The sequence below is a fragment of the Ylistrum balloti genome, unplaced genomic scaffold (assembly GCF_031769215.1).
Source record: "Ylistrum balloti isolate Yb309-2 unplaced genomic scaffold, AGI_CSIRO_Ybal_v1 Utg369852, whole genome shotgun sequence".
Classification (NCBI taxonomy): domain Eukaryota; kingdom Metazoa; phylum Mollusca; class Bivalvia; order Pectinida; family Pectinidae; genus Ylistrum; species Ylistrum balloti.
This window is the reverse complement of record NW_026782004.1, coordinates 1,770,239-1,798,028: the sequence shown is the minus strand read 5'-3', so window position 1 is coordinate 1,798,028 and position 27,790 is coordinate 1,770,239. Positions and strand designations below refer to the sequence as shown.

Here is a 27,790-nt window from a genome sequence, read left to right as displayed (position 1 = left end):
ATAATATAGAAAACATTAAAGAATAGGCGAGAAACATCAATCCTGCAAAAACACTACTGATTCATAATTCTGAATACGACAATATAAGTTAAAAAATGCGACGGTGTAAATGTTAGTAAAAAATCATAGGCACGTGGAGTCATAATGGACGGAAATTGTTTAGTAAATCCTAATGGAGATATTTGTAAAAAGTATCAAAACAAATAAGTGTTATGCGTAAGCAGAAACATATAATTCCATTGTTAGCATATTGCTGTGAGATATCAGATGAGTGTATTTTCGGTGATTATAGAATCAGAAGCCGCGAGTGTGATTACGAAACTACTGTCTAACACTAGCGGAGATTCTTTATATCCCGATATTAGCAGCAATCTTTCATTTGATAACCGAACGACTCTCTTTCACTTTAAGTACAATGCACCTTTAGTTTTAGATAATTCACGATGTCACCCTAACGGAATGCCAACAAACAACCTAATACTGTTAGCGACTAAAGTTCATCCTTCTTGTTAGATCACGTGATAAACCATGCGATAAAATGTATTTGCTCTACCGGTTAACACGTTTTCAGTCACTAGAATGTGTTAACCCTAAAATTATATGTTGGTTTTCAAGTTTTTCATTTTTCCTGTCATTTTTATGTTTCAATATCTACATATAACTCTAAAATTGTACGATACACGTGATATGGCCACAACTTTTAAAAAGATATCTTTAAGTATACATACTGAATAATGTTGATTGTATGTATTTTGTGTATCTGTACGTACTAAAGCAGGAAGAAAGATGAATAAAAACAGATTCATTAATGTGAAAAAAACAAGTGCTGTCATTCCAATTTATGTATTATGGTTATTTATAATCAAGAGAATCTTAGTAATATTTTCAATTAAGATTTTAGTACATAGCTGACAATTCATTGGACTTTGTCCAAGCGTGCCATGTTAAAGTTCTCCGATTTGCCTTACTTCCTTTAAAATACGTGTATTTCAGCTGTCACAACCGAACCTTCAGTATATCTATGTATGGTCATCCAAACACATATTTCATATCCTAATTTTCATCGACAGTTTATCGTTAATTAGACCGTGTTACTCAATTGTGCCATGTTTCCCGTTCACTCCGGTGTTGAGCTATATTTCCCTCCAAGTACATACAGTGTAAGCTATTTGTGCCATGTTTCCCGTTCACTCCGGTGTTGAGCTTTATTTCACTCCAAGTACATACAGTGTAAGCTAATTGTGCCATGTTTCCCGTTCACTCCGGTGTTGAGCTTTATTTCCCTCCAAGTACATACAGTGTAAGCTATTTGTGCCATGTTTCCCGTTCACTCCGGTGTTGAGCTTTATTTCACTCCAAGTACATACAGTGTAACCCGGCTGTCAAGTCCGCCTGTGGGATATACATATTTGGGTATTGCCATCCTTACTCATATTTCACATTCTGAATATTACATACTTTTAATCATTAACTGGAATTTGGTCATTACGGTAGCTGTGCCCTGTTTAAGTTTTCCATTAAGCTCTCCAATGACCTTAATTTTTACTCTACCAACGATAATGTCCGTTCTGACGATATAGAGAAGCGGGGACACGCTTTTTTTGTTGACGAGTTGTCTGTGTGTGTTGTTGCCGAGTTGTCTCTGTGAGTGTGTTGTTGACGAGTTGTCTGTGTGTGTTGTTGACGAGTTGTCTGTGTGTGTTGTTGACGAGTTGTCTGTATGTGTGTGTTGTTGACGAGTTGTCTGTTTGTGTGTGTTGTTCACGAGTTGTCTGTGTGTGTTGTTTATGTATTAACTTCATGTGTTGTTTATGTATTATCACCTGTGTTTGTCTGTCGTGTATTTGTATTGTTGACTTGGTGACACTCGATGCGGTTTGTTTATCGCGCCCATTAAATATATATGACACGCGCGTACACACCATAATAAATGAAGATGAAAGCATCGATTTGTAGACACGTGTCTGTGTCAGTGACACCCCAAGTCCTGCAGAACATATCTAACCGGGTTTATGTGTTAGGCTAATAATCTATAGTGATATATAGGCCCTTACAAGATTAGACCTAGTCAGAAAAAAACCCCAAATAAACAAAAACAAAAACAAGAAAACAAAACAGAATCATTTAAAGTGTACGAGGCGACTTATGTGGCAGTTCCCTGCAAAACCAAGACTTCGTTTTCAAAATGTCTCCCTGTGGACATACATGTAGTGATATCCAGATTAGACACAATAATGATGGCACTTATTGCATTGTATTGTTTGGATATCTATTTTCTCTCATCTTTCTTTTCTTTTCGTGTAAAGCGTCCACAAAAAAGGGGAATTAAATCGATTTTCCGTGGTCGAGACAAGGAAAGGTTGTAAAAAATATTCAATCTTATTTACTATTTTAGTTTAAAATGGGCAAAATTAACGTTATTAGTTGTCAGTTAAGTGTAACAATAGATACTGTCCTGTCTATCAGAATACTCGCCACATATACCCGTATCAACGAAGCAACCATAGGTACTGTCCTGTCTATCAGAATACTCGCCACATATACCCGTATCAACGAAGTGAACAGTGGCTCGCATCACTGTCGGATCTGGGATGGGTGAAACAGCTGTATGATACAGTTGAATTCATTGTTTGGCTATACTGTATCTAACCCTAAATTATTAAGAGGTGCTTTTCGCTTGTGTGTCCTTTGTACAATCTTCGAAAGTGCAGTTTGTAGACACTGCTGGTGGATTTTCAGTCCTCGAGGTTCGCTGTAACCAGTATGCTTTGTTGTAATTTACTCGAATAGTGTCACAGTTAAGATTATACACGTGCACTTGACGTTGTTCTAAAATTATAAGATATATGAACGTTTAATTTACAAAATTTATAGATTTATGGAGCAAGTACACCTCCCCGTCTAAATTTCACTTCTCTTTCGATCACTTTCTTTAGTCCCCTCCTCGGTTTAAAATCTAGACCATCAGCATCATTGACGAGCCATAGAAAGACAAAACAGCTGTATGATGCAGTTTAATTTATTGTTTCGGTCTTCTGTGCCTGATTATAAATTTATATGAAAAGGTGCTATTGGCGTGTGTCTTGTACTATTAGGGTTATACAATGAACCCCGCCTACTCATTTATTATTCTTGTCTTAATCTATAGAGGGGCTTATTTATCAAGTGGTCCATGATATATATTGTTCACACTCATTTAATCTCAGAAGCATTTGTCCTTGACCGATATCACTTGTCAATCCTATTTTGGCCCTCAGTTGTTACAAATTAGTCCCTGTTAGTTACACTGTGCAGTGTCCTCAATACCATATTGGGCCTTACCAATTACAATTGGTCCTCAAAAGTTACACCTTGGACCTAACCAATTACATTTTGGTCCTCAATACCGGTAGTTGATATTGGGCCTGACCAATTACAATTTCGTCCTCAATAGTTACATTTCGGTCATTGTGAGTAACATTTCGGTCCTCGGTTATTGTAACCAGAGACGTGATATATACGTCTCTGTTGTAACTCCGTATAGTTTGTTTGAAAACTGTGCATAGCAGAAGGGAAACAACTCTTTGTGAAATCAAACCGTGTCATTTCACTGGTTGGTTGTAAATTAAAGGGACATAACTCTATTACATTTTTCAGATCCAACATAAGTTCTTTCAAAACTGACCTGTTTTCCGCACTTTTCAGTATTCCTTTTGAACGTGTTTTTTGCAATCTGATAAAGAAAACATATGTAGATATGTATATAAGATGTCTACTGCAGAGAAGAATTAAATGTGCAATTTAATATGTACATTTGAGAGTGTCTTTTACACAGGTCTTATATTCAAACGTACATTTATCTTGTAAAACACTGATATGTAAGACGATAAATTCTAAGTGTCGCGGGACATTTTACACAAACACACAATGTATTCTTTACATGAAATTGTGAAATTTGAATATTTCCAATTTTGGCAGAAAAAGAAGAACTGTTTGGTACTTTTTTTTATCAAAACTACCGCAGCATTTTCAGTGCACTACGACGGGGGTACTACATCGCTGACAAAGAACATGAACATTAGTGTATACATAATTTACTGTCTATCTTGTCCATATTATTCGGACGTTCTCTAGACTTTATATCAGTCTGAAGTCGATGAACGTCAGAACCCATGTCCTTTTATAAGTGAGAAAAATAATACACAATCTGAACGTGCGTTTGCCTTAATATTCTTGTCATGCCTGTAATCTCGCTACTGTTTGCACATGCGAAGAAGTTCAGACAACTTCGTAAACAGCGGCCGTTTGCTCTGCATCCACATATTTCACTTCTGTCTTTTTGAGCAATCAATATGACCGTGCAGTGAATCATTTAAGATAAAGAATTTCAGCTGGTTTATTTTTGCATTGATATGCGTCATAACTTTGGGACATACTTTCGGCATGCGAGTTTTCGTTTAGTCACGTGGTCGAATTCCTACCATAATCTCCATGTTTGTATATGTTTGTTGTGAAATTTGAAATATGACATTGGTATCAGCTTATGACATAAAAATGTCGGTAGTACATCAGAATAATTTGTCTCACTCTTACGTATCGCAATGTCCGTATTTGTTAATTGCAGTTTTAGAAAAAAATGGTTTTTCCAATTTCACATTTAAAAGAGCGTCACATAAATCTAAGATATATTTTCCATATTTCATATTAATTTCCAGTTTAACAGTTGTTTTACCATTAAAACACATCCATGTAACATCCATGAAATACAAGTTAAAAACTTTTTTCCAGAAATTTGAGCTTATACGGGTAGTGTACCGACTTTCTACACCTAGCGTACAAACACTCGTGTCAGCGTATTCGACGTCCGCATGTTATTCACAGTGTTACAGGTGGTAATCCCTGTGTTATCCCATTGAGTTGATGCGAGGGTGAGAGATGGATATGTCACAATAGAGTTATCCCCTCTTCGGCGCCATATCCGGTACCACAGTCGAGTGACGCTATCCCGGTAATCTTTGTTAAAGGCGATGAACACTATCGGATTGACAAAGTTAGGCAGGAAGAGTAAACAGTACCACATGAAGTCCTGAATGTACGGAACTGCTGCTCTGTCGCCATCTTCTAGATTTAGCACAGATAACACTGTATAGGGAGCCCAGCATAGACAGATGGTACCTACAACATACGGGACGTAAAACATAATGGTTAGTGTGGGATGAAAACAATATAGAAATATATTATAATACACGAGGCGGAGCGTGAAGATAACGTGTGATAGAACGTACAACTGTGATGTAAACACAACAAAGAATGGGCTCTCTAACACAGACAAATAGTACCTATAGCATTCGTGGTCGTAAAGTGACTGAGTGTCATAATGAACAAGAAGCAAGATGTAATTGTTTGTATTAGTGACGGCAAGGATGGCCATACCAAACACTGAGGCTATAGAAATGTTCTAGAACAGTTATGACAAGGTGTTAAGACAGCGGGATCGTTAGGAGGAATCCGAAGCGGCAATGGTAGGGACATTCTGGTTTAAAAAATAATGTGTAGTCGAAAATAGAAACGTGAAATGGGGTTGAAATTACAGGCAGATAAAAATGAGACACAAGAAATAAATCAAATTAAATAGGAAATCTTCACTGATATCTCCATAATAAAATTTATCAGTCGGCTCGAATATCATACTTCATTAATCTGTGATTTAAATTGTAGGGTTACTTTGAGACAACCTACCGTGATGATATACACATATCTTACCTATGTTAATGATAACTAGTTTGAAAGTCCTGAGACTTGAGGTGACGGATCCTGTCCTTCGCACTTGTCGTCGTCCAGAGGAAACGTTGTGGTCACGTGACGTTCGTATGACATTACGGCCTCCATAGCATGGCTCTACCAATGACCTTGCCAACAGTGCAATCTTCGAGTAACAAAACACGAGAAGACACAGGGGTGCCAAAACTGTTAGAAACCACGTTATGTAGGAGAACGACTTAGACACCTTCCATGTGATTCCGCAGATCTGTAGAGTCCTTGGCTGGAAACATATACTTATGCCTCCCCATTCTAGACACGGTGGGAGAGCGAACACTATACCCAGAAACCACGTCGATACGACCATCGACAGACTCTTCCGGAGGTTCATAGTTATTGGGTAAGTAAATGGTCGGAAGATGGTGAGGAATCTGTCCACACCGACCAAAGCCAGTGTCCAGTTAGTGGATATTGATGACACCATGACAACCACCGGAGATGAGCGACAAACGACGTCGGCGATGACAAGATGAGAGTAGACTATGGAATAACACAGGATTGGTATGGGATACACGGATGACAGAATGTAGGCAATTGACAAACTCATAATACATGCCTTCATCGATGTTGCCATCGACCTCGTGCGATGCACGACGTAAATAAGTAGCGCGCATGACGTCACACTCATTATGATGATACAGACGAGGAAGACTATTTGGAGAGCTACTAACGCTGGTTTGACACATACGGCCGAATGTTGGTAGCAGTAAATATCTCTGGAATGCTTCCCCACGTCACACGTAGTATTGCCATTCATTTGCTTAAATATACCGGACTTTGAAACGTAATCAGCTCCGTAATGCTTCGACAAAAAGACCCATAAGTTAATCCTTTATATAAATTTCCCAGAAACACTAACAACAGTTTGGCGACAATCTCTAGGAACCAGAGACTATAGACGCTCTGATCAGTTACTAGTACTTTAGAGATGAAAGTGATTAATAATGTAAATGCTTTGATATCGGTATAACATATTACATTGATTTGTCATTTACTTAATGGCGTTAGAAGTCATGGCAGTATGATTTGTTTCCGAACTCCCGATGGACCACTTCATCGACTGATGTCTTCACCGTTACGTGACCACGTTGTAGGCATCAATACACGTCCATGATGTCTAAATGAACATTGAACTAGGGTATCTACATCACCACGTGACTACGATGTCTACATCAACACCTGACCACGGTGTCTACTTCAACACGTGACTAGGGTGTCTACATCAACATGTGACTACGGTATTTACATTAACACCTGACCACGATGTCTACATCAACACCTGACCACGGTGTCTACTTCAACACGTGACTAGGGTGTCTACATCAACATGTGACTACAGTATTTACATTAACACCTGACCACGATGTCTACTTCAACACGTGACTAGGGTGTCTACATCAACACGTGACTACGATGTCTACATCTGTAAGTGACCACGTCACTGCTACAGATCACCGTATGTGTTCGCGTTCACAAGAAATAAGAAAGATACAATACGATCTGTATAATTACAGCGTGGTATTGTTAGAAATTAAAGATGAATAAGTATAGATCCCAACAAAAACTGTCAAATTGCATACACTATCAGCCTTAGAGAGCTGGATCGTTGGAATATTTTCGCAGGACGTCCTGCTATCGATTTGTCGATTTTATCGATTTTCATATACATATTTATACACATCACTAAACAATTATGTGACAATAAAAACATAAGAAAAAAGTTTACATAATCCAAAAGAATTAACCAGCATATCAAATGATGATTTTAAAAATGGTCAAAAGTAGATTTTCTACAATTATAATAAAACCATATTTGATTTCCTATTGAGCTAAATTCCAGTTTTAGATTTTCCTGTCTCGTGTGAACTTCCTGGTATTTGTACGTGATATTTCTCGATAGGTGATGTCATAATTGAAATGACGTCATATACAAATGTATAACCAAAAAGAGATGTAAACGAACTACATATTGCAGTGGAGAAAATAGATGCCCATATACTCGTTATGCTACACATGGATTTATCGCGGGCTGACAGTCTGTAACATCTTTGCTTCGAGGAAGTTTTTGTTACACAATGCCAGTCTGGGATTAGGATTTTATAGAAGGCTTACTGGATGTTTGTGACATAAAGATCGTTTCCCCGAGAGCTGAGATCCTCCCTTTTTCCCCTCCAAGTGGGTGGTGAATGGTCATTTTATTTTTCTCTTAGCCTGCTGACTGTACTAGTGATGTGCATATTTTTGTTGTTTCGATGCTTCTTATCGTCGACATTTCGTCATAGATACGAAGGCGCTATTGTACTGTTGACGTGACGTCTGTGAATTGTTACTGTGACATCACACCATTGTCTGACAGGGGAATTCCCCGTCTCAACCCTAGAGTGAGATAAGGAAATCTCCCGCCTGTAACGAGACATCCAACAAATACAGATAACATATTGTAGTTTTCTGTGATACTATACACAATAAAGTCTATAATCTTGATGATATAAAGCTATTGTACAGCTTTTTAAATATTGTCTGGTACATGTCAACTAACATACAAATTGTATACTATATGCATGTTCGTACATATACCTGTAATATATTATTATCTGTATACTATTATGGTGATATTTTCTTCTATACAAAAATATTAATCATGAATATGCAAGGAAATCGTTATTAAGCATATCTGCGTATCTGATCTTAAAAAAACTTTTTGCAACATAAATTTAGAATTTGTAACATGACCTTGACATGTTAAGGAAATCACAAGAGTATGAAGAACTGAGGGAGATACTCCTGTATTCAGTTTGACTTTTAAAATGTTTGTAAATTGTATATTATATATTTAGTAATCTACAATTCTATCAGTATCAGAGTTGTCGTTCCTTGCAGTCAAGCCGAGGGTAACACAATGTACTGCGGGAGAGATGGATAAATGTGGTAATAAAGTTTGAATTGAAACATAGATTGCTTTGTTATTCGGAACCCTTGAAGAATGTCGTTTTTTAATCCTTTATATGTAAATTATTTACAGGTAGATACTGTTTACTAAATTACTGCTAGTTTATTTTACCAGCAATATTGTATGTATATTATTGTCTAAGTCACCATTTTTCTAAAGTCTCCAAGACATCTTGTATACAAACATGTTTTATGTAATAAGCTGTGTTGGATGTATAGTTTATTGAGGGGGGAGGCTTGATAAAATTTTGTATCTGTATAACGCTATAGTGTCGTCGCTAATCATTGACAACAAATCCTATATACATGTGCATTTTTCGTCAGGAAATTTAGTGTTTGTTTGTATGTATCATGAACTCCTTTAAATTACACTTTTATACATGTAAATGTGTCGATTTCCCCCGTACATGTATGACATGGAGGCGTACTAAGGTACTCATGTATTATTGTTTATTAAATATAAAGCTAATGAATTTACAGAATATGTATTACCACTATAGCTCAGGTACGGTATCTCCGGGGGAAAAGAGGAGCGGGGGAGGGGGTGTAACGGGGAGGTATACGTAACCCTCCGTGAGTCACGTGATGCGATACGTTTCCAATGCAGATGGGGTTTTCAGTGGTAGAAGCAGCATACTCGAGACCTTCAGCAAATGTCTGGAATAATTTTCTTGGAGAGGAGTCCAAACCTGGATCAGAATCTACTAAAACAATGGCCGTTAAATAGCACGGCGTCACATAGGACCACGGTAAGTACCCAAGTTACTTTTCTCTACGTAATAACAAAGAGAGTGTGTGTTCTTCCGGTTTTACATAAAACTTGGTAATTACCGATATGATGTTAACACGAGAGTAAACAAATCATCCCAAATGGTGAAGGTGTTTATATTGATGTTGAAAGCAGGCTATTTTAATAAGAATTACATATGTACATTATACATGTGCCATGTAAACAAAACGCTCGAAGGATCATTCAAAATCGTGTGGTACACGTGTGTGACGAAGGGAACCATAACATGCGGAGGGGGAGAAGCGATAACTCGTCTGTTGCCGATGTGTGTATTTTTAGTACATACATATCCTGTGTACGTATGTATACAAAGCTACTCTGCGTTTTCCCATCGGCTTCCTGTATGCTTGGTTTTGATTTAGAAGGGGTTGGCATGTGTATTGTTAGGAAGTGTAATAGACAATGAAGACTGAAACTATTATGTTACCACACAACTACTTTAGACAATCATAATAAGTGTTATTTTTTAAGTGACAAGGATATCAACCGCCCATTTGTCTTACTGCACTCTGATCTATTAGCTGTATATGATATTTATAAGTTCACAGGTACAAAAACAAAGGAAAAATCTCTTTTAAAGTTAATTATTTAATTGAATACATATATCGAACACCTTTTAATGAATTACAATTGATTTTTTTGTATCATTTCTAGGATAAAATGACAGTTCCACAACCACGATGTTCACATATCCGTCGGCTGTTAATGCGAACTGGGGTAGTGCTTTGTGGAATAGCCCTGTTTTTTCTGTGTATGACATCACTGCACGTTTCAAAGAACCATGATACACAGCCGAAAAAAACACACACCGTTCTCCGTCGACCCGTGTCGCAAGCCTGTGTCGGAGCAAGGTGCTTGTCCAGGGACGAAGAATATGCACAATATTTTATTCCTAGAAAAGAAAAAGTGAATCCGTTTCCCTTTAAATATACCATTCCCGGGTCAGCAATATGTTTAGGGGAAGACCCGGTGTATTTAGTCATTCTCGTTCCTACTATAGTAACACACGTGGAGGAGCGCCGGGCCATACGTAATTCATGGGGCAGCGTTGCTAGGGGAAACCACTGGCCTCGACATCATGTGAACGCTACCATTAAACTTGCGTTTCTATTTGGTGAAGATCCTGCTCTGAAGAACAACAAAGTTGCCCAGCTGGAGAGCGACTTGTATGGTGATGTTGTACAGGCAGATTTCGCCGATACCTATGCGAATTTGACACGGAAAATGCTAATGGGTTTACACTGGGTGTCATCACGTTGTACCGACGCTGAATACATTTTGAAGGCGGATGAAGACACCTTCGTCCACATCCCCAAACTCGTGGACGTCTTGGCGAATGTCCGGCACCCCGCTTACCAGGGCGTAGTACTAGGGCATGTGAATGTCGACGGTATTGTAAAACGTGTAGGGAGGTGGAAAGTGAACCAGAAAGATTACCCATTTCCACATTACCCACCTTACACCGCCGGTAACACCTACGTGATCTCCTCTAACATTGCGTCGACCTTATTCAGGACGTCGGAGTATATGCCGTTCATTCCTATTGAGGACGCCTATATCACGGGTATTCTAGCTAAATCAATCACTGCTGAGGTGATCGATGTGCCCGGCTTCACGTTTTACCTGGACAGACCGCCACACGCTTGTGATTATATACAGGACAGTCGTATCTCCTCCACCAAAGTAAGTTCGCATATGAAAATGTACATTTGGGAAAAACTTGCATTTAATACGCTCAATTGTCAGAGGAAACAAGCACGCAGATAATGAACAGACCCGATCATTGAGGGAATAATGATATCATAAGAGGGAGTGATGCTAATGAGGGTGCACTCATAGTGAAAAGGTACAGATAGTGAGGGGGCAATGATAGTGAAAGACATAGAGTGAGGGGGCAATGATAGTGAAAGACATATAGTGAGGGGCAATGATAGTGAAAGACAGATAGTGAGGGGGCTATGATAGTGAAAGACAGATAGTGAGGGAGCTATGATAGTGAAAGACACTAATAGTAAGGGACGCTGAGAGGGAAGGGACACTGATAGTGAAAAACACTGATAGTGAAAGACGCTAATAGTAAGGGACGCTGAGAGGGAAGGGGCACTGATAGTGAGAGGGTACTGATAGTGAGAGGGTACTGATATTGAGGGGGAAATGATACTGAGGGGACATTGATAGTGAAAGACACTAATATTAAGGGACACTGAGCGGGAAGGAGCGCTGATAGCTAAGGGCATTGATTATGATTGGGCACTTATGGTGAAATACACTGATATCGAGGAGACGCTGAAGGTTAGGGACATTGATAGCGTGAGGCGTTGATAATAAGGAACATGTATAGTGGAGGGACCATGACAGTTAGGGCATTAATGGTGAGACATTGTTGATAAAGAGAACATCGATATCGTCTATTCTCCATCAGTTACTAGCAGCACGAAATGTCACCAAGAAGAGACTGACATCAAAACACATTGATATCGACGGTACTGATCAGATGACGACACCTATTGTGAGACACAACATAACAAGGACTGGCTGTTACACATGGAGAACTTCGAAAATAAGGGAACAAATTCCGTCAAAACGTAGACAGTCTGACAGTGAAGAGGCGCGTGTCCATCATCAAGATTACACACACTCGTAGTGAGCGATATGGAAAATGGTATAAAATAGGGTAGATGCGTTGTTCTTCAATGTCTCAGGGAACAGGATGTGGCTGCGGGTCAACTCACGGTATGTCTCAGGGAACGGGATGTAACTGCGAGTCAACTCACGGTATGTTTCAGGGAACGGGATGTAATTGCGCGTCAACTCACGGTATGTTTCAGGGAACGGGATGTAACTGCGAGTCAAATCACGGTATGTCTCAGGGAAAGGGATGTGGCTGCGAGTCAACTCACGGTATGTCTCAGGGAACGGGATGTCACTGCGAGTCAACTCACGGTATGTCTCAGGGAACGGGATGTAACTGCGAGTCAACTCACGGTATGTTTCAGGGAACGGGATGTGGCTGCGAGTCAACTCGCGGTCATTCACAATATCAAGGAGACAGAAAAACAAAAAAACAAAAAAAACAGGCGGAGACACGCGGGGTATGCAGACCTCAGAGACGTGGATTAACAGAAATCACATTCCATTGCTTGTAGAAAGATTGATCAAATTAAAGTTTTCTGCATCGCTTGTATTGGATCAATTAATTATTTGAATAAATCATCCGAGTATGTAAGTTGCACGTGTTACATGGAATCAAAATTCCGTCAGTCACTATATGTTAATGTGATATTACCTTATAAGGATCCTCTTCTTTCTAGATATTTAAATGTTTGAATATTCCAGTAACAATAATAAGATGTAGAGATCAATTATCACAGTATGTACATTTTATTTTGATCAGGAATGTTTGTGTCACTGTAGAGGTAAACACAAGTGTCCGCGATATCACATGCTGCCGTCCATCTGTTTTGTTGTGATATCACATGCTGCCGTCCATCTGTTTTGTTGTATCTCTGGAGCTCTTCAGAAATGGTAGTATACCTGCGACAAACATGTTCTTTCATGAAGAAAGTTCACCGAACTAAAATGATAAATAAGACAAGGGGCTATATAGGTTAGAATAGCTTACATGTTCTCTGCAGAATACACAGAAGATTGTGGGTCCGTCATGTCAGTCTCTGCAAACTTGAAAGCCTATTCTACAAGCATGCTACTACACAAATACTATCACACAGGGCCAGCTGTTTGTTTAAAATAAGAAATTGCTTTTGAAAACTGCTACCGTTAACTGCTGTAAGATCCAGAAACCGAGTCTTTTGTGGTGTAAAAAGGATATTCGCATAAAGTTAGGATATCACATGATGCTCTTGAAAAAAAATTGTTAAAAGTTATTTACTTGTGGTCTTTTATAATATATTTAATTATTTATATATTTATTATGTTTAATTTGCGGAATTTCCTTATAGATCTAGCTACATCTATTTATAAACGCTGCCCCGATTGTGTCATATCATGTTTGCACTCTTATATGCCGAACAGAATGAAATATTTGTGTACATTATATAATCGACCTAATGGTGTAACATAATTTAAGCAGAAATTTTACTGAAGAGCATACACACTTGTGTATTTACCCAATACTCTGCATATAATCTATGATTCAGGGATCCTTCAGTTCCGGATTTCATGATGCACTATATTTAGATGGTTACATTTATATTGGATGGGATTATTCCCAACAATTTTGGCTGTCCAAACTGACCACGGGAGAGATATTTTGCTAACAATAGTTTTAAAAGTCATTAGAATGAGTTCTTAAAAGGTACTTAACAGCCAAAAATTTTGAAACTTGGAGGAATTACCACTTTTAGAATAGGTTGTTTTGAAATTTTCATCTCGGACCCCTGTGTCCTAGAAAGTGGTTCAAGGCCATCGTTTTGAACAGACTTTGTAACCCCTTTTCCCAGCGTGATACAGACACGCAGTATCTGCACCCTGGGTCTTTTAGCTATTATTGAGGCACCGTTTCAACATTTTGACATATTGACCTTTATCATTTTGAAAATTGGTCAAGGTCATTTATCGGAACCAATATGGTAGCTCTTCATCATAGCATTCCACAGAACAAATATCAGTAACATGAACCTTTTGGTTATTGAGTGGTGATTTGAAGAATTATTTTACAAATTTGACCCCTGTGACATTGAAAATAGGTCAAGGACATTCAGTTGAACAGTTGGTAGCCTTTTTTATGCACGGATTGTACAGAATTAATACCTGTACCTTTTGGTTATTGAGAATTCACTTAAAGATTTTTACCAATTTACTCATGTGTCATTGGAAGTGAGACAATTGTATTTAGGTGTACAAATTGTGTAGTTCCTCCTCATCAAAGTGTATTACAACCCAACAAGAGCACTCCGGGAATTTTGGTCACTGAGTAGAATTCGATTATTCGATTGCATGTTTCAACACATCTGACCCTAATAGCATGATAGTGGACTAAAGTCATTTATTTAAACAGTCTATCTCCAAAGCATGCTGCAGGCACAATATCAATACCCTGTGCCTTTTGGTTATTGACAAGAAGCATGAAATGAAAAGTAGACGCCATACAGACGGACAATGATAGGACGTAGGGATGGAAGACGGATACCGAGCAAGGGTATAAGCTTATATGACGTTCTAAAACAAAAGAATCGAGGGTCCAAAAAGTGATCTAGGCGTCCACCATTTATGATCTTTACTGGGTCTCATTTAAATGCAGTTTGATATGTTTTTCTTTTCTATTATGTCTTCTGCTGTGAACACTGAACACGGGCAATAAGGCAAAAAGGATACCTACATAAGTAGCCAAAGATAGTTTCAATATTTTGGAAATAGTTTAACAAAGAACAACGGACACAATCCAAGATGGCCACCAATCAGTCATGTAGTTTTCAAATGAACAAAGCACATCTAAGGACCATTGGGAACCTAAATAATAAATATGAGAATTGTTTTACAGTCCATATAGTAGTTCTCAAGCGCGAATTAGCGATGACCAACTTTAACTGTCAAAATCCCGTCTATGTATAATCACAGGAACCATTCTTTGTTAGATCCCTCTCTACGTTATAATCACAGGAACCATTCTTTGTCAAATTTAATATTCACCAAACAGAATTTGTCAGATCCATTTCTTTATAACAGTCACAAGAACAATTCATTACCTCTGTCGACACATGTCAATTATATTTAGAACTCCCGTTTATTAAATGGATACCTATGCAATACTCACTAGAACCTCCCGTTCCCTTTTTTGACACAGATCTGTACTTTTCGTCTTCTTGTCTCTTCTTGCTGGAAGCCACTATGATGTACCTGTGATAATTAAACGAAAACGCAATAGAGAAATCTAGTAGTATGAATGATATGCACTACTTCCCTAATGATAACAAGTGAAACTTACTTTGTGACGATCTGTATGTGGTAACTACGAAACTCCACCAAAGACGCTATACAGTCTCGATAAGCTGTCTTCAGTTTTTCATTAGAACTGGAACGCACTGGAATATCAGAAATATTGATATCGAACAAATGTGTAAGGCTACATTTCATGTACATTTATGTGAATGTCCATAAGAACGTGAGACTAGTACGAGGTGTCATCACACTGCATTGTAATAACCTGGACAAAGTAGAATGACACTTTATGGTATAATGATAAAAATCATAGCAGGATAGCCTGTCATTGCACATCCCATGCAATGCTTGTGCTGCAGGTAGGGCAAACGAAATCATTGCTGTAGGAAAAGAAAGGCTTAGTATATACTATTTGAATGATTCTGGTATGTCATGGGGCAAACCACACTGCTTTCCACACTCTGGGTTCACTCAAATCTGGAGCCAGAAGTGAGGTACAAGGTAGTGTTCAAGAGACAAATAAAAAAGAGTATCAGTGAAAATGATGAATGCTTCCCAAGAATGACTTTATTCGTCGCAACATTATACCAAAGGGCAATAATTCTGTATAAAGAGGATGCAGGTCCATAATTTGATATTCAACACATTCTTGTAGTATTACCAATGTATACAATAATTTTCATGCTCCAAATGTTAATGCAACCAAGGCTTTGTTCATGACACAAAAAAGTAACAAAGGACAATAACTCTGTACTGAGAAGTCATGGGCCCTGACTTTGCTTCACTGCATCTTCCTTTTGTATAACTGATGTGTGCATACCGTTCAATATTCTTGTTTAAATGCAGGCAAAGTAATCCTAAAGGCACAACATTTTAACAAAGGGCAATATCTCTGTAATTAAGGGGTAGCGGGATAAAATTGGCACCCTGCATAATGTCTTCGTATGATCAATGCATACACTAAGTTTCAATATCTTACCTTAAATGAACGCAGAGTTATAGTCTGTACAAGATATTTGTAACAAAGGGTAACAACTCTGAAATTAATTGGCTGCGGACCCTGAAGATGGTACATTGAATATCGACTTCGTATGATCAATGAATATACCAAGTTTCGTTATCTTAGTGTATATGCAAGCAAAGTTGTGCTCTTGACCCGAAATATTAACAAAGGGCCGTAACTCTGTAATCGAGGGTTCAGAATATGGTACACTGCACATCTCCTTAATATGACAAATGTATACAACCTGTTTCATGATCAAGATACACTTGTTCAATGGGAACAACAAGTAGTTCGTAGTCCTACCTTTAGGACACCAGTGTATGAATTATATTTGTAACTAGTCTCAACATTTCATTATTCAATACGGAATGAAGTATTTTGATGGGCACTTTCCGAGACTTTTTAAACAAATCACCGAATGATAAAATGTTTTAAGATCCATAAAAATAAAGTACGGCCCACTGCCTACAATAATATTTCATTATGTTAGTTACTAAATATATACCTCAAACAAGATATTTAAAGACATACTGAATGAGACTTTGACAATGGCACCCTAAATTAACACGAACAGCCATTGTTTGTAGCTACTAATAATATAATTAACTGTTTTTCAAACAAATTGTAATTGTAAGCGACTGTAACCTGACTCTGGTTCAAAAGTTATACATGTTCTCTAACCTAGAGACTGGATTTTTTTTTCATTTTCACAGAGGCAATGAACAGTAGTAACCATCTATATATCCTATGTGATTCTTACTATAAAATCGTTCTTTACGTATTAATACAGCTGCGTTATTGTGTGTGAAATCTAGCTGATCGTTTTAGGAAATGTTTGTATTCATTTTATTTTAATAGTCTTATGTTATTTTCAGTTGGTAGATTAACTAAGGATTTACCCTTCAGGTATTTGACCGGAAGTAAGACATATTTGATTATAAAACGGATTCCAACATAATATCTTGGATTTAAGTTTTTATATACAAACGTACTTTGTTATCTATAGTTGTACTTACAAGCTGAAGACATTTTATATGACGTTTTGAAGAATTTCGTTCGTTCATTTTGTGACGTGATTCGGTTCATAACGTCAACAATTTTAACATTCCCTGGTTTCTGCGCTACCTCCTTAAATATAACACTGGAAGTCCTGGATAGATTGAAACTAAAGTTTGCGTGAATTATCACCACAAATTACGGGGTTAGATTTGTGATTTCTGGCTTGGTTGACCGCATTCTCTGGTTTCTAGGGCCCGAAAACAAATGCTTGTCGGAAAAGCTGACTATTAGGGTGAAAGTTGACTCCTCCTTTTAATCAAGAAATAAATAAAAGATATATCTTTTCAAACGTAAAGACAGACAAATGTTAAAATAAAAATATACACACGAATATGAATATTGTCCATAGTTTTATGGATAAATTTTATTCCCGGACGAGTTTTTTCTCAAAAAAGGAGTCAGCTAAACACTGTAAACCTACTAGATCTGTTGATAAACATTTGCATAATGTATGCCAGTACTGCAAACATCTATATATATATATGAAAGCGCTTATGTTTTACAGCTCATCGTGTTTTCCATTCTTTTAATTTTTTATATTTTTGCTGGGCACGAACAATTCATCACATTTTCACTATATATATATATATATATATATATATACAACTCTAATGCCAACATAGGGCGTCTACATCGTGCATGCATTTAATTGATGTTTACTTCTGACAGAAGCCGCAAGGCGTGGGTATATTTCATAGGAATAACAATATAATAATAATATTTCATCAAATAATCTGCTCGTATCTACAGTTCAGCGAAAATTCGTCGTTACAACTTTAAAACTTACCGTAAGGTGCGATCCTCGACCTTTCCCGGACATCGTTCAAAAACTCTCGATGTGGGCGGGGCATATATGGTTTCATTCGGTCTAAAAATGCTTGGACATCTACAAAATCACACACATATATACATCAATGAGTCTGAATGCTGAAAATTCAGAAATGCTACATTTTAGATTTTATTTACAAAAGTTTGATTGCTCTACGTCGGATCACATATTAAGACAGAAAACTGTCTATTTAACAATGAACCTAAACTGTAGTAGTCATAGACAATTAATATGTTGGTAATGAATGTCTTGATATCGAACAAGGCATAGTTCCTTATTAAGCAGGTAAAAGAACTCTTGTACGATAGTGTTTACGGAATATAAACAGGAAAGGTGATACAAAAAGTGAGGTAAAATCATTTCATATTTAAACCTAGAAGGGGATCAGACGTAAAAGCCGGATAGTGTATGCTATCTTCTTACATTAATTTTGAGGATCACATTACCGCAAACGAAAAAAAGTGCACAGTCACGTGCTGGAGGTGATTCGTAAATGGTGTCAATTCTAGATATCTTTTCTTAGTACTTAGATCATACAGATGTCAATTCGTTACTACACCAACATCTATCCTCATCCTTCCTGGGGACGTACCAGGATCAATTTCGCTCAAGACAGATTTCACCTTTCTTTTTATCTTTTCTGTGAACGTTTAACTATTTACGTGACATCAGCTTGACTCACAAGGGTACGTTTTAAAATCTTCAGAGTTAGATAGGAATTAAACTGCATCTCTTTTGAGATCATTGATTAAACACCTCGAAGTGGACTTCCAAACATTGATTGATGCTTACCAGGTGCGTGTGTTATTCCGAGGGCGGCGTCCAGACACTGAACAGTAGAGCTCTGGGCGGCACTGCCCCCAGTCATCTATTGGAGAAAATATTGCTCTTATATATAACACATTCACCGGTATGTATGAGAACCATTTTTCCACTATATTTGACCAAAAATCTCAAATATGTTTTGTTTCAAACGATTTCTTTAACCTTTAACTGTTTTTGTTTTCTGTATTACTGAGTTGTTGAAGTTCAATAATATGTTGTTTCTATCAAACTGTACATACATCTATCAAATTCATTCTTTTCTGTATCACCTTACTTCTAAATAACATAACACAACTATCTGGTCTTTATACTGTACTTGAAGTTACCTCAAGTGGTTCATCATTAACTCCTTCGTACACAAGTCCTTCTGGCAAAGGGGATCCATCTCCGCCCCACCTGTATATAAAGAATCCAGATACTAACTGTCAATTTTCTTTTATTTAAACTTAAGTTGACGCTCACCTCGTATCACATACATTTTGTATTGATAGAGACGTTCTCGAAAGCTTTTAAAATAACATTCAGTTCTTGTTTGTGCTCAAAATAAACATACATCGTCGGTTCCTCAGAGACTGGCAGAGATTCGGAGCACACGATACAGGCTAATGAAGTGTGCGTACAATGAGGTTTAAGATTGCAGATGGTAGACACTGCTGGGGAACTTTTAGACCCCGAGGTTTGCTGTAATCTGTATATCACGCTTAATTCATTCGAATAGTGACACGGTTTAGAGTATACACATGTACGTGACATTATTATAAAATTATGGCATGAACATGTAGGAAAATTGAGAAACTAATTGAATTATGGGGCAAGTGCACTTCCTTTTCTAAATTTTTCTCGGTAGCCTTCTAGGCGAGTGAAGTAACCGAAAGAACAAAACTACACTGTAAATAAAGTAGAGCGATCATGAATATGTAAACAGTGATCTTGTTCTTTTGGTTACTTTCATTGTGATGCTTCACCTGCCTCAGGGTCCTGGATATCCACATACTAAGCTTGTTTTCCGTCCTGTTGTTAAGAAGTGTTTTTGCGTTTTTGATGTTACAATTTTGCTGATCAAAAAGAAATATGTTTTACAATCTACCAATAACAAAGGAAATATTAGCTATAATACATCAAGTTATCGCTGTCGATTGCACAACTGACCCCATTCCTTGGTCATTTATTATCACACAGCCATTATGGACAACGTGAGGAAAGTCTTTGGTTGATGCTTAGAGATTACAAACATGTTATCAATGCTTTATAAAATTAATGTACACCTCACCATATTAGCATAGCAAGATGGATATTTTCCTTCATTTATACAGCTACTGGTTTCATTAAGTAAATGGCTACGGTTTGCAGACCTTAGAATACCCCAGAAAGGGTATCTGTAATGGACCGACAACGGTTAATGTATGAAATATTGGTCTACTATGATCCCTATAAGTAAGAACCACATACAACACATGTTAAACCACTTACCCTGTTAGGAAAGGTCTCGTCACGTTATAAAAAGTGTCTGCACTCAGTCCATCTGTAAACCAATGTGTTCACAAGAATTCTGTAGCTAGCACTCAGTTTTATTGAAAGGTGATAAATATGTTCAGATGTATATATAAACGTATCCTTTTGCATAAATTTTCTTGTCATGGAATAATGATAAAATTTCGTGTTTCGTTGACAACACTGCCATCGTGTTAAGATAAATGACGTTTTTGTCGTATTATACTCATTTGCATTAAGGTGGACACTGAAGATGTCGAGTTTAAATAGTGATTTGGTGAAATTTTTAGTATTCCCTTGATGTCTATATCTTATTAGTAGTCTGCTGAACATATTTGCATGTTTGTTACAAATATTCAAATGGACAGACTTGCCATGCATTCTGGATACGGCTGTCTTCATATCCTTTATGGTTGACGCAATGTCCTTCAAGCATTTCACTAGAGTCACGTCATCGCCAGTGTCAGTTGCCTCCAGAGCAAGCACTATGGGCTGAATAGTACCAAACAAAACACCACTGAAACAGGTATGTGACTGCAATCCGTTCGCACAACAGTAATGAAATCATACATTTGTACATGATTCTAGTAGTGATAAATCCGACACAGAACAGAGTCATATTTACCATGTATCAGACTTCTGTCTGTCTCGACCAGGAAAAATACAATGACACGTAAATAAACATACATTACAAACCTGCAAAGCAGAACAAAATGCCAGTTCAACGCTAACTGTGGCCTGAAAGAACCAGGCTCCTTCCTCACCTCCGGGAAGTCTGTATAGTATCCGGATGTTCCTGTTAACAAACATTTTTAATTATATCTACTGAGAAACAAACATTGCACAAAAGGCACACAAATAAATAACACCTTTCAATACAAACATTTTGGAGAGTTGTGTTGAGTAAGTATATGTTCAAAACTCTGTGTGACTCGCAACACATACATGTCTTCATACAACTTTTTAAACTAAGATTCGCTTTGTCTTCCCTGAATAGTCAAGTTCGGCGATGGGCATTCTACGTTATGTCCTTTTTGTTACCTTTCTGTTGGTTAATTTATATAATTGTAAAGTTTCATTTTAAATTCCATTTATCTACAAATAATGGTATTCCGAACTTTTACCTGGTACCGTTGCTTCTATTGATCTTACTTCAACCCTCTACTCATGTCAAACACACTAAGTTACCAGAACCACCTTCCGAGACTGATGGATGACACACTGCAGAAAACAGACGATTTGGCAAACTTACTCTATCGTTATAGGTCTGAAAGAAGAAAGGAAATTGATAAATATCTGTTACAAGTTTAAATACTGGTGTAGGATTTTACCCATAAATATCTGTTAAAAGTTTAAATACTGGTGTAGGATTTTACCCAAATTGTTGATTTTTCTTCGTAACTAGTGTTTGGAGTTCATATTATGTGTCAAACCTGTCATATTAGTAACGTTCATTGTAAAGGCGAAACAATGCTCGGACTGAGAGTCTTCTACAACAAAATTAGGAGACGTAACTTTACGAAAGATCTCAATCGTAATCAAATACATACTTACCTTGTACTAATGCTAAATTAATGTACCTTTGTTTGTCGATAGCCACCCAGTTAGCCAGGACGACATCGGCATGAGACAGGATGGGCTGGACGTCCAGGAGCCTGGACACACCGCAGTAGGGCACTGACAGACATCGCGGCACGCGCTACAAGAATACAAGTGTGCAAGATATATACATTACGTTGTCAATACAGATTGTAAAGTTAACAGATAGACAAAGCTGGTCGAGTATCATCATTCTTCTATTTGGCCAATAACCATTAACACCTTGGGTCATTTTTTTCGCTTACTTTGAAACCATTTTCTACCATTCCCTTCCCTTAGTACCTTAATGGTCGCCATCTCACCAAAACTTCCCTATGAAGCACCTTCTTGTCTGACATTTGATATTTGCAGCGTCTCTATCGACCTTTATCCCCGACCTACATGTATCTTGGAAGAGCCTTTATCAATCGCGTGCAAGTCCTTCCGTAGGGACACCTTAGCCGTCTACCAGTCCAACCTACTTTGAGAGCCCATTTCACCTTCCTTCTTACATGCCCTGCCTTTGGAGTGTCATAGTATGACATTTGTCTTTAGATACAAATGAACGTGTGCACATTTTACCTACCTTAAGTTAACTTGATGCATCGCCCTTGTACATGTAGGTATGCGTGCATCCTTTTTCATAAAAAGGCATTTGGTATTTAACTTTGACACAGAAAAGTATGTGTACTTTTGAAGCATCGGGGTCACCTACCTGGTACAGAATAAATTTTGTACTTTTGTGAAACAAATAAAAACTTGCTTTTATTTTTGAGACCTCTATGTGTTCACAGCACAGTCCAGGTAGAGTAAACAAAGGTAACACCTTGGTCACTGTCTTAATACAAAATAAACGTATTTATACTTACCTTTGAGACACCGTGGTCGCCGTCTTGCCATACGTAACCATTGACAAGGATTGAAAGCTGGAGGTGGGCCAGTTGAAGCTGTCGATGTCCAGACAGACGAGAATGGTCAAGAACAGGCATCTACGGGTGAAAACGTGACCAGTAGAATATGATAGGATATTATTACCTATTCCGCCTCATTAAGGCCAACATAATTTTAACACCTTACAACATAAACTAATATATCGACATAAGCTCAGAATATTTTTCGATAGAATATGATCTTAAACCTACAAAGATAAAGGGACGCGGTGATTTCTCTTGTGTACATGTAGGTAAGGAACACAATGATTTCTCCAGTGTATATATAGCGTGTATATATATATGTTGTTGTGTAGAGTATGGGCGGGACACGGTGACTTCTCTGCAGCAGAGGAAGGGGGGGGTGTACTATGTTTTTTTGTTGTTGTTTAGAGTTGTGGAAGGGGCGGAGTGACCTCCTCCAGTCTTGATAGAGAATGGACATGCTAATATTTTGTTGTGAGCTATGGAACTCTGAGATTTCCCTTGTGTTGATTTTTTGCTGAGTATACATGTATGTATATAGGGACAAGGTGATTTTTCAAGCGAGATACCTACCTTGTCTACCTCTTGCCGTAGTCCATGACTTTCGATGAGTGGGATGTACACTGGCGGACTGGCCAGGTGATTCCACACTTGGAAATACTCTGGTAATACTTCCTGTTAACGGTATACAGTTTACATATATTGTCAAATCCGTCTATTCGTTTCATTATTACATTTATTTTTACGATACTAGTATATAAGCCGTACACTTTACAACGTTAAATTGTTACTGTCACATCTGTGATTATTAGCTTTAGTCGCTATACCAACAAAATTGACCTAAACATATCGCAGGCATTATTTAATGATTAAGAACTCGTTAAAGTCTGGACTTTAGCAAGACTAAGTAAACAAAACACGTGTAGCAGACATTCCGATTGTCTCATGAGAGACCAGGTCGGGACCTGTTATACCTTAACATGTTGTAGACAGACGTCAGATTGGGGACATTACCATGGCATCCTCAAGCAAGAAGCCTAAATGTGGAGAGATGTGGTAATCTGACAGGCGAAGTCGTAACGAACGGCCGGAGTCCATGGTGTTAGTATTTAGTTTAGGAGATTTGTAGGTCAGCAAGGGAGGTAACCAGTGATGGCCGATCTTATCACAATGGGGATTGTTAATATTGTAATTTTCAAAGTAAATGTTTCAATACTTTTATACTTTAAATTATGACTTATAATTCATCACACGTTCTACGTGACCACCGACTATCACAACAGTAACAATAATCTACAATCCTAACTTATCACCAACATAATAAAAGGTGTTTTATATCTCTACTCCCCTTTACTTCCAGTTATTCATGTATTGGTGTATTTCACATAAAATAAAAATCGAGGAGGTATAATTTTCTACTTTATTTTAGAACAGTAGATATCAATTCCACAACGACCCCTGTCGGCGGTAACACGTCACAATGACATTCCCAATGAAATAGCTTGTAATGGCGTAGACAACCCTTTGTTAAGTACCTACATGTTATCAAGATGTATTATGTGATTGCACGGTTTAACAGTTTATGGGTACCTAGAGATATTAATGTATATAATGGGATTAAGTATATCGAAACATCCACATCCCAACGTCCTACATTTTTGAAATTCATAGACATGCACAATAAGTATAAATTACTTTTGTATAACGCCGTATTTTTTGTGGTCGATTTAGGAATCAAACAACTCGCACACCAAAAGGATGCAGGCTGCATATGTTTGGTGGTTTATGACACAGGTATTGGCAGTTACGAGAAATATACATCTCAATATTGAATGTTTGTCATCTTTCCTTGTTTAAGCAATATCAATTAATATTAGATATAATTGGATTATTTACTTTTATCCCCGCTTATATCTACACGATACTTACATCGTGTTTATGACTGCCAAGTGGGTATGGTTAAATACTTCTTCACGGAGAAGGTTTGTAACACTTAAATATTTCAGTATTATTGGATATGAAACCAGAGACGATCTGATCGTTACCGAAACAGTACAGTTTACCATACAATTAAGAAACAATAAAATCAATAATCACAGTACATTTTTATAACATTTTTCAAACATTATATATTGCGACAGGTATTAATATATTCTATGCCTTGAAATACTTTTTGAATCAAAGCGGTACTTGAGTTTGGATAGACAGGTCATTGTAACCTGTTTTGATAAGCACTCCAGTGGATTCCGCCGACATTTTGGTGGTAAGTCTTGTTGGCAAGCTTCGTATACTATACCGTTATGTTTCTTTATAATAGGCCTGACATTTTATGTTACCGAAGTCAAATATATTTAGCGACTGTCTTCTAGCAATTTGGTGGACAGTATCTTAGTTCTCCATGAGGGAAGACGGGTGGAGTTGGCATTCTTTAATACATCAAATTCTGATGATATCCTGAAGTTTTAGTTTAAGTTGAGGATATCGTTGGTTTTGTTCTAATATATGGGCAAGGATAAGTTGGGGATATCATTGGTTTTATTCTAATATATGGGCAAGGATGAGTTGAGGATATCGTTGGTTTTATTCTAATATATGGGCAAGGATAAGTTGAGGATATCGTTGGTTTTATTCTAATATATGGGCAAGGATAAGTTGGGGATATCGTTGGTTTTGTTCTAATATATGGGCAAGGATAAGTTGGGGATATCATTGGTTTTATTCTAATATATGGGCAAGGATAAGTTGGGGATATCATTGGTTTTGTTCTAATATATGGGCAAGGATAAGTTGGGGATATCATTGGTTTTGTTCTAATATATGGGCAGGGATAAGTTGGGGATATCGTTGGTCCAGTATATGTGCAGGGATAAGTTGGGGATTTCGTTGGAATTGTTCCAGTATAAGTGTAGGGATAAGTTGGGGATATCGTTGGTCTTGTTCCAGTATATGTGCAGGGATAAGTTGGGGATGTCGTTGGACTTGTTCCAGTATATGTGCAGGGATAAGTTGGGGATATCGTTGGTTTTATTCAAATATATGGGCAAGGATAAGTTGGGGATTTCGTTGGTCCAGTATATGTGCAGGGATAAGTTGGGGATTTCGTTGGAATTGTTCCAGTATAAGTGTAGGGATAAGTTGGGGATATCGTTGGTCTTGTTCCAGTATATGTGCAGGGATAAGTTGGGGATATCGTTGGTCTTGTTCCAGTATATGTGCAGGGATAAGTTGGGGATATCGTTGGTTTTGTTCCAGTATATGTGCAGGGATAAGTTGGGGATATCGTTGGTTTTGTTCTAATATACGGGCAAGGATCAGTTGGGGATTTCGTTGGACTTGTTCCAGTATATGTTCAGGGATAAGTTGGGGATATCGTTGGTTTTGTTCTAATATATGGACAAGGATAAGTTGGGGATTTCGTTGGTCTTGTTCCAGTATATGTGCAGGGATAAGTTGGGGATTTCGTTGGTTTTGTTCTAATATATGGGCAAGGATAAGTTGGGGATATCGTTGGACTTGTTCCAGTATATGTGCAGGGATAAGTTGGGGATATCGTTGGTTTTGTTCTAATATATGGGCAAGGATAAGTTGGGGATTTCGTTGGACTTGTTCCAGTATATGTGCAGGGATAAGTTGGGGATTTCGTTGGACTTGTTCCAGTATATGTGCAGGGATAAGTTGGGGATATCGTTGGTTTTGTTCTAATATATGTGCAGGGATAAGTTGGGGATTTCGTTGGACTTGTTCCAGTATATGTGCAGGGATAAGTTGGGGATTTCGTTGGACTTGTTCCAGTATATGTGCAGGGATAAGTTGGGGATATCGTTGGTTTTGTTCTAATATATGGGCAAGGATAAGTTGGGGATATCGTTGGTTTGGGGATATCGTTGGTTTTGTTCTAATATATGGGCAAGGATAAGTTGGGGATATCGTTGGTTTTGTTCTAATATATGGGCAGGGATAAGTTGGGGATATCGTTGGTTTTGTTCTAATTTTGGGGATTTCGTTGGTCTTGTTCCAGTATATGTGCAGGGATAAGTTGGGGATATCGTTGGTTTTGTTCTAATATATGGGCAAGGATAAGTTGGGGATTTCGTTGGTCTTGTTCCAGTATATGTGCAGGGATAAGTTGGGGATATCGTTGGTTTTGTTCCAGTATATGTGCAGGGATAAGTTGGGGATTTCGTTGGTCTTGTTCCAGTATATGTGCAGGGATAAGTTGGGGATATCGTTGGTTTTGTTCTAATATATGGGCAAGGATAAGTTGGGGATATCGTTGGTTTTGTTCTAATATATGGACAAGAATGAGTTGGGGATATCGTTGGACTTGTTCCAGTATATGTGCAGGGATAAGTTGGGGATATCGTTGGTTTTGTTCTAATATATGGGCAAGGATAAGTTGGGGATATCGTTGGTCTTGTTCTAGTATAAGTGCAGGGATACATACAATTGTTTCAACAACTATTCTATTATGATTGGGTCCGTTTAATGTAACGATTTTTTTTATTTGAAATTGCCTTCAAACCAGATTGCGGTATGGTGCAAGGAAATTGTTATAGAATATATATTTGATTTGACCCCGGCGTACTGACTTGGCAAGGTAGGTAAAACTATCCGTGATAAATATATCATTTTTTTTTATTGATCTACCTTCCTCC

The 27,790-nt window shown here is 37.7% G+C and overlaps 3 protein-coding genes across 3 annotated transcripts; 1 reads left to right on the top strand and 2 right to left on the bottom strand.

Annotated features, from left to right (window-relative positions):
- Positions 1–4,807: 4,807 nt before the first annotated feature.
- On the bottom strand, positions 4,808–6,556 carry LOC132545715 (violet-sensitive opsin-like). The gene is made up of 2 exons (XM_060209405.1): positions 5,743–6,556; positions 4,808–5,154 (listed from the first exon to the last, which is right to left on the bottom strand). Exons 1-2 carry the CDS (start codon positions 6,554–6,556, stop codon positions 4,808–4,810), a joined length of 1,161 nt encoding a protein of 386 aa, XP_060065388.1.
- Positions 6,557–9,374: 2,818 nt separating this feature from the next.
- LOC132545682 (beta-1,3-galactosyltransferase 5-like) lies at positions 9,375–12,718 on the top strand. Its single transcript, XM_060209371.1, has 2 exons — positions 9,375–9,497; positions 10,193–12,718. Exons 1-2 carry the CDS (start codon positions 9,402–9,404, stop codon positions 11,303–11,305), a joined length of 1,209 nt encoding a protein of 402 aa, XP_060065354.1. The 5' UTR covers positions 9,375–9,401; the 3' UTR covers positions 11,306–12,718.
- A 267-nt stretch (positions 12,719–12,985) lies between these two features.
- LOC132545714 (myoglobin-like) lies at positions 12,986–24,233 on the bottom strand. The gene is made up of 14 exons (XM_060209404.1): positions 24,150–24,233; positions 23,709–23,810; positions 23,091–23,210; positions 22,224–22,342; positions 21,896–21,910; positions 21,340–21,439; positions 21,018–21,135; positions 20,623–20,674; positions 19,479–19,548; positions 19,120–19,195; positions 18,286–18,384; positions 15,483–15,579; positions 15,312–15,394; positions 12,986–13,072 (listed from the first exon to the last, which is right to left on the bottom strand). Exons 1-14 carry the CDS (start codon positions 24,231–24,233, stop codon positions 13,011–13,013), a joined length of 1,197 nt encoding a protein of 398 aa, XP_060065387.1. The 3' UTR covers positions 12,986–13,010.
- Between the last annotated feature and the right edge of the window lie 3,557 nt (positions 24,234–27,790).